This window comes from Ananas comosus, linkage group 4 (assembly GCF_001540865.1).
Source record: "Ananas comosus cultivar F153 linkage group 4, ASM154086v1, whole genome shotgun sequence".
Classification (NCBI taxonomy): Eukaryota; Viridiplantae; Streptophyta; class Magnoliopsida; order Poales; family Bromeliaceae; genus Ananas; species Ananas comosus.
Genome location: NC_033624.1, coordinates 14,970,539 through 14,982,034, shown reverse-complemented (window position 1 = coordinate 14,982,034; position 11,496 = coordinate 14,970,539). Strand labels below are relative to the sequence as shown.

Below are 11,496 nucleotides of genomic sequence, written 5' to 3'. Positions count from 1 at the left end.
AAAAAAAAAAGAAAAGATAAAATTGGCTAGTAAATACTAGAAAAAAAAAATGGAAATTCAGAAGGAAAAATAAAAAGAAGAATCAAACAACTCGAAGATTATAGCAATCAAGGAAAGGCCACGATCTCTACCGATGCCAGCTTGAGGGCGAGACCCGCGATCAAAAGAATCCCACACAGGAATGAGATGCACGATACCCTCAAATCAAAGGAAACCTCATAAATGGAAAGTCGGGAAAGAGAACGTCGACACGGTTCCCTTTTTTTTTGAAGATCCGGCGAGGCACTTCCGCATACGTCAGGTCCAAAAAAAAAATGTCGGATAGAAAAACCCGCTCTGATACCATGTCAAAGTTGAGATGGCTCTGAAATCCCGAATGATTTACATTTTGAGGTGTCGGAGACCCTATATATACACAAATGACGAGCCCCCCTATTCTCTAAAGCTAAACATAAAAAAAGAATAAGGGTTGAGTTTGAATATTCTCAACACCTCCCTAAAACTAAACTGAAATGGAAATCATGAACATGGCTTTGGCAAAACTCGTCTACGAAATGGCAAAAGCGGATCTGATTGATCTTCAATCTCCGATGCCTGATGACGCTTTACGTCTCATTCAGGCGTCAGATCCCATCTATATGGAGTCCCGGCCTCTATTTGGGACTTAGGCGCCCATGATCTGTTTGAATGTGGTGGAGCGGCATCCGGGGGACCGCGTGACCCGTCAGATGGGCATAATTCAGATAATGCCAGCCGCTCGTTATGCTGAGACGCGGAGACTGCGTGCTTCGAGAGGGGGAGGAGACCTTAGCCGATGATTCGCCAGAGAGGCTCGAGAAAGTTAATGCAGACATCGCAGCCGAAGATAAGAAGATAGAGGAGATCATCTCGTCTAAGCCAGCCCCCGGTGGGAATAAGAAAGCCATTTTTTCGTGGGCATTCTCAGTATGATACTTCCTCCCTGGGCGGGAGTGAGAAAGATGCTGCTATCTTAGCAACTGGATCTGAGACTGCTGCAACAACTTATGTACTTTCAACTTCCGTGACTCTCTATGCCACTGCCGCTATCTCTGTCCCTACCGCTGCAACCTTCGCTCCAGTTATTTGAGTCAGTGCTGCTCCCATTGCTTTAGCTATATATGAAAGAGGTACCAGAACCTCTCCATTTATAAAAGCTTTGGCTCGTTCTTCTAATGGATCGAAAGGTCAAAGCAGGCTCCTAGTACGTACCCTTATCTCGCGCCTATAACGGGACACCACTATTGGAGAGAAGCTCTAACCACCACTGGATATAGAACCGTTGCTGGTGGAATCGGAACAGCCCGAAGATTCGATCATTTTTGGTATATAGATAGGGCCTGCCCGTAGATGTGTATCCCGTGGTGGCTATAGATTGTATATTCACTTGATTTGGATCTTCAATGAGTTCCGCGACTATAGGATGGATCTAAACCTGGAACAGGAAAGCCTCCGAGGTGTGTAAGTGCTTAGGCAACGAAAAAGAAATGTTCAGAAGGCACAGCCTTTGAACCAATGACAAAGACTTTCTCCCCATCTCTCTCTGATACTGAGGGCTCTTGATCTGGCTCATATTTAGGGAATTAACATATGTGTCAAATATGTATGTGTCAAATATGCGCTAACGCTAGGACCTTTGCCTTTCGAGGGGAGGGGAGCTCCTATCTATCTTCAGTATCAAGGGCGTATGCCTTTTTTGGAACTCCACGACGGTTGGGAATAGCATGAGGCCCAGCAGCAGCGGTTCTTATTCCTCCGGACAGGCAACGTTAGGCAGCTAGTCCCAAACAACTAAGTGTAAAGAGGACGAAGGAGAGGATGGTCGTTTTTTCGAGCAGTAGACCTGCCCTAAGGATAGGACTCTTTAGGAAGAGGGCTGCCACTGGCGATCACTCAACCAAGCAAGCAGCCCAAAAGATTTTGAGCACTCGGGCAGGCGCTCATCAGTCTTTATTGTTTGGCTATCTTTTCTGGAAAGATGATGATAAATACGTATATAAGAAATTCGTTACTCGGCCGGTTTACTCGAATGAAAAAATCAATAGGAGGGTTAACTAGACAAAGACGAATAAAGGCACAAAAATCTCGCTCATGGCGGGGATGATTCACATCCAAAAACGCTGGAATGACGAGACTGATTCCCCAGCGCTTAAATGCAGCAATAATGGAAGGCATCGGCCGGGCACAGCTACGCATGGAAGACGGTCAACTTTACTGAACTGAACAAAGTTGTTGTTTTCCTACAGGGGTTTGAAATGCACCCCAAAATAGTCAGGCGTGGGGAATATTATATCCACCCCGACAGTTTGAGGGAAGAGAGGACTGTATTGATGATATAATCTCTTCTATCTCCCCTTCTTTAATGGCAGAGGGCGAACCCTCTTCGTGCAACTCTTCCCGGGAAGTGAATTGGCTTCTTCTCCTTTTTCAGAAGGACTGAGTGAGTGGTCCTCTCTTCAAGCTGTAACCACCACTTGTCCTCCAGATCGATTTCCATCTCCTCGCTCAAAAGAACCTGGCATCCGCAGGGATGCGGCCTTGGTGAATGATTGGTCCAAGGGCGGCGGAGGCGGTCTTGGAACATAACATAGAGATCTGCCCAGTTGATCTTCGGCTTAATAAGATCAAATTCTTTTTCATTCTTGGGTCACTTTCTCTCATTTTTGTTGTCACCGATGGCTCTTTCATCAGGTTAGCAGAGGAGCATTGCATGCTTGCTTGCGGTACCCTTGTCCCATCCTTTCTTCTTCTTCGTCATACAACGAAAAACACTTCGTCCTGTGCTCAGGCTTCTTCTTCGAGGTTTGGTCCTACTTCTGATTTTTGTTGTTACGAAAAAGGGAGGGGAGCCTTAACTTAACCCGAATTCGTCACCGGCGTGGCACTGCCCTCTGATCAATAGAACAGGAAGAGGAGAAAATCAAGACCACCAAAAGTCACGACCACCAAGATAGGCATAGTGATTCGATCTTTTGATAACCCATTTTTATCAAACTATCATTTTTGGGGGCTTACGCCTTACACACGGAAGATTGGATTGCCTGAATCACGAGTCTTATATACTGTGTTACGATCACCTCATATTGATAAAAAGTCCAGAGAACAATTTGAAATGGAAATCAAGAAACAATTTCTGGTCATAAAAACGGAAAGGCATGAATTGCGCAAGAAGTTCTTTCGGTTAAAACGCCGTGCGACTCGGAGGACATAAGACTTTTTGGTCAGGCCTAAAATCTTGCCGACTGGATGCTCCTACCCCACCATGCCTAGCCCTTTACCTTAAGAAGAGGAGAGGAGGTATGAAGCGTGGGAAACTATGCAATCAGTGTATTATACAACATGTAACCTTAAGGAGTGGCGGCAAAACTCTTAATTGATCAACGCGAGTGAACTGTGCTTAGACGCTTCGTCAAACCGCACCGCATCTACGAGAGGAGCTGATGGATGAGTGGGCTTCCCCTTTCGATTCACGGAATGTGATCTGGGACACGATGGGAGTTAGCGTGCCTCGGTAGGCAAGAGATCACCGGAGTATAGCACAAGATCGCCTTTTCTTGCTGCCATGGGGTCAACCTGTGAACAAGGTAAACCCAATGGGATGGGAACCAAAAAACGGGAGGGTACCGCATTGGGCAGAAGACGATCCAAAAAGCGAAGGCTCACCCTTCAAAGTGCCGGGTGAGATAGGCGACAGGTAGCTTGCTTCCAAGCCGGCCCGGCCGCGAGGAAGAAAGAGATCTTTGCCGGTGCTGACTTGGATCTCGGGTGACGGAATAAGGCGGCCAGAAGCGACGAGCAGTCGCGGTCGAAGCTTGGCTCTAGCCGATAGGCTAGCAGTAAGCTTGGCTACAGCGAAGCGCTTACCAAGCGCGAAGGAAAGGGCCTTCGCCACTTGAGCCGTATGCGGGGGAACTCGCACGTGCGGTTCTTAGGGGGGGAGAACGTCGATTGAGCCATTCCATCCCAATAGCGTATATTTGGAGCTCAATATGAAATCCGTCTTTATTGCAAGACCCGTTCGGATAAGGGCAAACTCCAGAGATTGCTTCGAAGTAAGATCCTTGCGTTGACCCTTTCCTCAACCAGAACCACATTCTATATTGTCTCATTATTCTATTTTTTATGAAAAAGAAAAATTTTCTTACGCGCAGTGTCTGACTGTTCCCTGCTCTTGTGGCTTTCTCATTCTTGTACTAGACCAACTTCTCGATATGCCCGAGAAAAAAGGAAGGTGGGAAATCGACCATTTCCCCGGGTGTCTTAGAACCCTCTCTCTCTAGGGCACCTCCGCATTGCCATGCTGCTGGGACGTACAAGTGCTATTTGTTACCTTTTTTTAATGGTTGTATGAATTTTTTCTTTTTGGTATTTCAAGTCTTTCTTTTATTTGTCTTATCCTTACTTATTCTTAAAAAGTAAGTGATTAGGGAATCAGTATAAGTAGTTCATTACGGACATCCCCCTCCCCTTCAATGTCCGGGATTCCTGTGCATGCTCCCGAGGCATGAGGGGCAATCAATAGGTCTGGGTCGTTCCCAAACCTCTAAGGGTGCATTAGCCCCCCAATCCATTTACCGACATAGCAAGGGTCGAGTGCTTGGAAGGGAGATCTCAGAAAAACCACGCCCGGTAAGGTCGGTTCAACTCCGCATAGATGTATCGTATCGACTCCTCTACCCGACGTCAATCTCTCGGGAATAGGGTACAGGTTTTTTTGGTTTCATCCCCTATCACGTAAGGCCCAGCTCCAGGACTGGCCCGCAAAGGGAAGGGCTTTGAATGCCGATTCCCACATACACCTCGATTTTGATGCAGCTGGTCGGTCGTTACTACATATATATATCCGGGGCGTGAGTAAATATCGGAAAAGCGGCTGGTCGTCTAACTTCACCAGTAGTTTCCCGGTTCTCGTCCCCGTCCACTATTCGATCGAGCATGCATNTTATAAAATTTTAAAGAGTTATTTTGTAAAAAAAGTCCCTATGTGGCATGACTTACCCTGCCACCTGCTGTAATAAATTCGATTTTCTTCCCTGCAAGCAATGAGAATTATAATTAAACAGTCTCATAATGAAACTCGTGAATATCTCATCAATTAAAGGGTTGGGTGGATGTTTCCTGAACTATTCATCAGTTGATACATGTTGGCGAGAAAATTACAGGAACTATGAACAATCTATATGAGATTGAAGGATTCAATATAGTTCCAGAAATATTGGAACCCATTAACCAAGGCAACGAGATACGAACGACAGATAAAGCACCTAAACTGTATGAATTCTTTATGGTTAAAGTGGCAATTTTACATATCAAATTACCCATCCGTCACCGATTTGGTATTTTCTGAACACAGCTGGGATACCTTTTCGTTAGGTCCGGGTAACTTACGTTAAGTTATTCTAAGTTGATACTATTAATTATTCAAATTATTCTAAAAATTTACTACCATTTAATTATGTTTGCAACTCCTTTTAAAACTCCAAAAATGAAAGAAGATAAAATAACTACATAAGAATTCTTAAATTTAAATATATTTTTCAGCGATATATATCTATATTTGAGGCTCCAAGAACCGATGGCATAAGTTATCTTGAATGCATCATAGCACACTACGGTTAGTAATTGAAGCAGTTGAACCTGACCTATACGTATCTTAAACAGATGCAGGAGGAAACTTCAACAGGTTTGAACACATTGAACAGAAATGGCCACAATGAATCTACTATGTGCGATGCCGTGCATCAGATCTATTGCTTCAACATGTATACAATGGTGTATGAAAGAGAACCTTACCATTCACTTTTCCAGGCTTCTTTCCCCAGCGGAAGTGAAACAACCATTCAGCTGGAAAACGGCTGGAGTCAGCATCAACTTCAACAGCATATTCAATGACCTACAAATATCTCTTACATCATCTTGCCTCGAAAATCATAGACTGTTAAATCCACTTATATGGTGGTTTCCCAAATACTAAGAGACTGTCGAGTAATGAATGAGACCAATACCTCTTTGATGGATCGATGCAGCGCTTCACAGCTCTCCTTTGACAGGCTTGCAGCAAGTTGCAGGGGATGAATTCTCGCCTAGATAAAAGTGATGATAAAAGGCTCGATCTCATACTTGTTTTAGAACCAGGGTCTTTGTAGGGGTATTTATGCAAATGAGGGTTATTTTGTCACTTGAAGTCTATACTTCAGGGTTTACTTCTAAGAAAGTAAACAACTGTTCAGACAATAATTATAGAGGGGCACATAGGTAAAGAATTTCTTTTTCTTGTGAGGTCATCATGCAAATCAAGGATTTGTGTTCCTGTGTGCTGACACATTATGATACGAAAATATTTATTTTCTTTGATACTAATATATTATAATTGTTTATTATTTTTATCTGATGGCACCGTCGTATCGTGTCAATATTTTGTCGACACGGTATGGCACAGTGGGCACTACCTACTACCTAGGGATGTCAATGGGTACAGATATCCGAAATTTTATCCGAAGTTGCACCCGAACAGAGCGGATTTACCTGATGCTAAACGGATATGGTTTCAGATATGGACATCAAAAATAAAAACCCGACGGATATGGATTCGAATATAGATTTTGGCCGAACCCAACCTGAACCCGAATCCGATGCAAACCCAAATTTATTTTATATTATATATAATATGTATATAAAATTTTGATATTATATTTGAATTTGTATTTTAAAAATTTAAATTTAATGTAATATATTTTGAAATATTGAAAAGAGAAATAATTGTTTCAGGCTAGGATTTTCGGGTTCGGGTTTGGGTTTCGAATTTTTTGTCGGGTTCGGGTTTGGATATGGATTTTTAAAATCCGTCGGGTTCGGGTTTCGGGTTTGGAGTCGGGTTCGGGTTCGGGTTCGGGTTTTGGAAAATCCGCCCCGAATCCGACCCGTTGACATCCCTAGCACTACCTGTGTTGATGGATACTTAAATTCTTAATGCAAATGTATTCTTTTGAGGGGCATACACACAAATATTTATATTCGAGCATATAATGCAAAAATCCCTTCATTGTGGTGTGCCCATTCTACTGATCTTTCTGAAAGGGAATAAAGTAAGTAGAACTCTATGGAAGTAATGAGATATTGAAAGACAACAAAACAAATTTTATATGGCATATCATCATCAGGAACAAGAAGATTTTCAAAACTATCTGCACATGCCAAATGAGGAGGAAAGAGTACTTCAGTTCAGAAAATGCTAAACTACTAAAAGAATGTTACATTAAGAAGCATGCAAGAGAAGCTAACCTGATAAAGCACCTCATCCGCGAGCCAGTTACCAATGCCTGATATGTAACTCTGCATAGCAAAGTAAATTAAAACAAAAAAAAAAACTTGAAAGTTATATTCGGGTAGATAAAACAACATGCTGTCGTGCTTTTACCGGCCTGGGTGAGTAAGGAACATCTTCAAACTGATATATTTTGCTAGATACGAGCAATTTAGAAAGTAACATCACTGGGAATATTCGACGATAAATAGTGATAACTTGCCTCCCATTGGTCTGGTCAAATTCCTCAACCAGAAAATGAAGTTCACCAAATTAGTTTCCTCTAACCAGAGTGAAATTTTGCAATTATATAGTCAAACAATTGTATCGACAACTGATGAGACTGAATCTTCAATCATCGTGGATCTTCATAACAAGTGCCATTTATTTTGCTTCATAATCTGTATGAACCTAAATTAAAAGAATCATTCGATAAAACACTGAATCAAATTCACTATTTGCGATTAACAGTTTCTCGATGCTTTTCATTGCATAGAACGCATTCTTTTAACTCTTTTAGTTCTGCCTCCTTTATTGTATATCTACAGAAATCAAATTATTAAACATGTACTTGTACCAAAACAATCACTACACAAAACGCTTAGCATCTACTTGAAGAGTTCTTTAACAATATGTACCTAACCTGATCAAGTAGCAGAGCCTTTATAGCGATCTTCTTTTTGCTTAGAGAGTCTACAAATTCATTGACTTGCATAGGCTCAAACAGGGCATCTGGACCAAGCTCAGAAATCGGAGGGACAGACTCTGGCTGTAAATATATATATATATATATATATATATATATTAGTAAGACAATGAGAAAATTAGTTGGAATAATAGGAAAGCTTTAGATGGAAGTTGAATGTAGCGCACGAGGTAGATACATCTTCAAGGAAACGGACTTTTGCAAAACGTCTCTTATCAGTAAAGGAAAATTCTAAACCATCATCAAGCTGCAAAAGATGGTAAAAGGGAACAAGTTAAATGAGAAGTCAAAAACATCAAATGCAGCCAAACTCAGAAGTAGTGAGTGAGGTAAGCACATTGGTTCATTCAATTAAACAGCTTCCTAGCAAGCAATCCAACTACATATTCTAGCACTGACAGACCCAAACATAGAAGATTTATAATTTTGAAAACATGCAAGAACTCTCGTGTACACAGATGACAAACGCAAAAAAAAAAAAAAAAAAAAAAAAAAAAAAAAAAAAAAAAAAAAAAAAAAAAAAAAAAAAAAACACTAGTATAACCCACCTTCATAAGAAAGTATTGTTTAATATAAATATTCGATAATAATATGGTTGCATGGTTTATTACAAGTTTTTACACCCAAAACATGAGAACTATCACTAGTAATATGTAAGGGCCAAATCTACAAGTTTTTGTACTTATAAGAAAGTCTCCATGAGAAATAGGATTATGAGGCAAATCAAGGTTTTAAATGCATCCGTAGTTATGAAGGAATTTTTCGTTATGGGTTACATAATTTGAATTCCTCTGACATTCCACCTTCCCGAATTCACCAAAAATCAATTTCTCCTCTGAGTTACTCATCGAGTTGAACTTTGTCTAGGTCTATTTACGACGATGCAAATCATCATAGCAAAGTCAACATATTGATGAATGGCTTGGCTAAAATCAGTTTTCCTTTGCCAGTCCAATCACCGACATAAGTAGAGGAATTTGACTTGTACAATGAGTTGTGTAAAAGTGATGGTGAAATAGTTAGTGTCGACACTAGGAAGAATTCACCTATGAAAGCATCAAAGGGCTCGCGTACGGAGCACGTATTGATGATTGATTACACTCCCACACTACGCCTTATTGCACTTGAGATATGCCAAAGAACATAAAACAGAAAGCATACTTGAACAAACACTTTGGAGTATTTAGAAGGCCATTCATCTGTTGAGCTGACTGCCGACCTGCAAACAACTGTCATATTTTCAGAGAACAGCTCCAGAAAAGGAGAGTATAAGATAAAAAGATTGATCAATGAACAGAAAAGAACCACCTCTTGTACTTGGTTACTGGGACACCCTTAATGTGCATTTCGCCGGTCATCCCTAAACATACAGAAATAAAGGAGAAAAATGTGGGATTTCGCTTAATGCGTATGTATCCATTGATCAACAAAAGGGTAAAAATGTACAGGTTTTTATTATTGGCGCTTCATCAATTTTGATGTTTTTCGATTTAAATCATTTCAATCAATTAAATTGAGCATATTCATATTAAATTTGACAGTGATTCTGTCGAACTAACTATGTTGAACACTATTGACCTGATGGAACTATAGTTAACAGCTCATAGCCTACGAAACTCTTAATTTTAATGAGTGCCAAATCTATTTAGGAAAATACTTCAAATCAAAAAAATTGCATGAAGACCCCCTCAACTATAGGCTATTTTGACATTGCGCCCCGAAGCTTATCTCTTTACTCTATTTATTGTCACTCCCTCAACTTCCATTATTGAGCTATTTTAGTCAGATGAATTAGATATTTCGTTCGAACCAGTGGTTTCATTAGTTTTTGCTATCAAACAATTAACAAAAATCCATACTTTTTTTCAAGTAAAGAAGTACATAGAGCAGCAAAATTTCACAAAATTATTGATTTAAATGAGATTGCAGGCCCCGATGGAATTATTCGAACTTAAGGCATTCTGCTCTGATACCATATTAAATTAATGTTAAGCAATTATTTTTCTCCAAAAATTCAAGCTCTAGAAGAACAGTATTTTTAATGCAAAATAACTATTTTTCTCAAACTAAAGATTTTCTGCTCGAATACCATGTTAAAGTAATGTGACATAAACATTTCTCTCTAAAAGTTTAAGCTACAAGAGAACAGAGAATGGTGCTTTTAATTAATATTAGGTAAAAATGTGTAGAACATATCCAAACTATGAATCATTTGGAAACGGCTACCCAACCTTTCAAAAATTTAAAAATTCTCATATCCAATCTTTCAATTTGTTTGATTTTAATTAATCAGTGATACTTTCATTTCAAATTTAAAGTCAATTATTTAATATAATTAATTTATAGTTACGAGAATCGCATAAAATATATTAACTAAAGTCATGTTGCCGTTGACCGACTCAAATCAAAGAAATTAAAAAATTAAAATTTTGAAAGGTTAGGGCGCCTGTTTCAAAATGGTCGATAGTTCAGAAAATTTCGGTAAATTTTTACATTAATATATTATCGGAGCTTTTGCTTAATTACCTCTTTTACTCTGTAATAACCCAAATATTCTTCTAAAATCCAATCTCATTACTAAACTCCAAGAAAAAAAATTAAGGTATTTGAAGAAATTATTTAAAATCAAGTGTAGAGCTACTATGCTATCGGAAGTACAGAAGATTTAATGCTGCCGACTTTTTGACCCTTTGATAAAAAATTATCCGGTTGGGATGATTGCAGTGTCCCCTAGGGTTGAGCAGCACTCCTAGGATTGAGTGGTCCCCGCAGGGTAAAAGTGTTAATCAAAAGTTAGAAATGATTAAAGGGGCTGATCTAAAGGTCAAAAAGTCGGAAGCACTAGATCCTCTATATTTTCGATAGCATAGTAGCTCTACTCATCAAGTGTAGAGCTACTGTGCTATCGGAAGTGCAGAGGATTTGATGTTGCCGACTTTTTGACCCTTGGATCAAAAATTATACGGTTGGGATGATTGCGGTCTCCCCTAGAGTTGAGTAGTATCCCTAGGGTTGAGCGGTCCCCACAGGATAATAGTATTAATCCAAAGATTAGAAATGATTAAAGGGACTAATCTAAGGACCAAAAAGTCAAAAGCAATAGATCCTATGTGCTTCTGATAGCATAGTAGCTCTACTCTAAAATCAAATACAAATAGATAGGGGCAATTTCATAGATACCTCTCCCAAAGTTTAAAATATCATGGATACCCCTATAAAGTTTAAAATATCATATATGCCCCTATAAATATAAAAAAGTATCACCAATATCCCTACCGTTAGTTATATTACCTTTACCATAGTTGTTAAATGGTTAAAGATGGGTTAACTTTTAAAATGACCTATTTACCCTCAACTATCTCTTTAATAAAAATGAGTGGTGCTACTGGTACAACCCACTTAGGGTTGTACATCCTACAACCCACTTATCTAAAGGCTGAAAAAATTATGCTTTTGAAAAAAAATAAAA

General features: G+C 39.7%; 1 protein-coding gene across 1 annotated transcript; it reads right to left on the bottom strand.

Annotated features, from left to right (window-relative positions):
* Positions 3,517-10,345, bottom strand: LOC109709141 (formamidopyrimidine-DNA glycosylase-like). The gene is made up of 9 exons (XM_020231207.1): positions 9,336-10,345; positions 9,189-9,246; positions 8,206-8,274; positions 7,965-8,090; positions 7,300-7,350; positions 6,024-6,101; positions 5,812-5,911; positions 5,017-5,051; positions 3,517-3,591 (listed from the first exon to the last, which is right to left on the bottom strand). The coding sequence occupies exons 1-9, from the start codon at positions 9,383-9,385 to the stop codon at positions 3,517-3,519; spliced, it is 642 nt and encodes a 213-aa protein (XP_020086796.1). The 5' UTR covers positions 9,386-10,345.

What these genes read in the sequence shown, in the direction of transcription:
- LOC109709141 (XM_020231207.1), bottom strand. Translation starts at nt 9,385, where the DNA reads ATGACCGGCGAAATGCACATTAAGGGTGTCCCAGTAACCAAGTACAAG. An exon ending in ACTCCAAAGTGTTTGTTCAA is followed by an intron (nt 8,275 to 9,188) that starts GTATGCTTTCTG and finishes CATCTTTTGCAG; the next exon opens with CTTGATGATGGTTTAGAATT. An exon ending in AAGTCCGTTTCCTTGAAGAT is followed by an intron (nt 8,091 to 8,205) that starts GTATCTACCTCG and finishes ATATATTTACAG; the next exon opens with CCAGAGTCTGTCCCTCCGAT.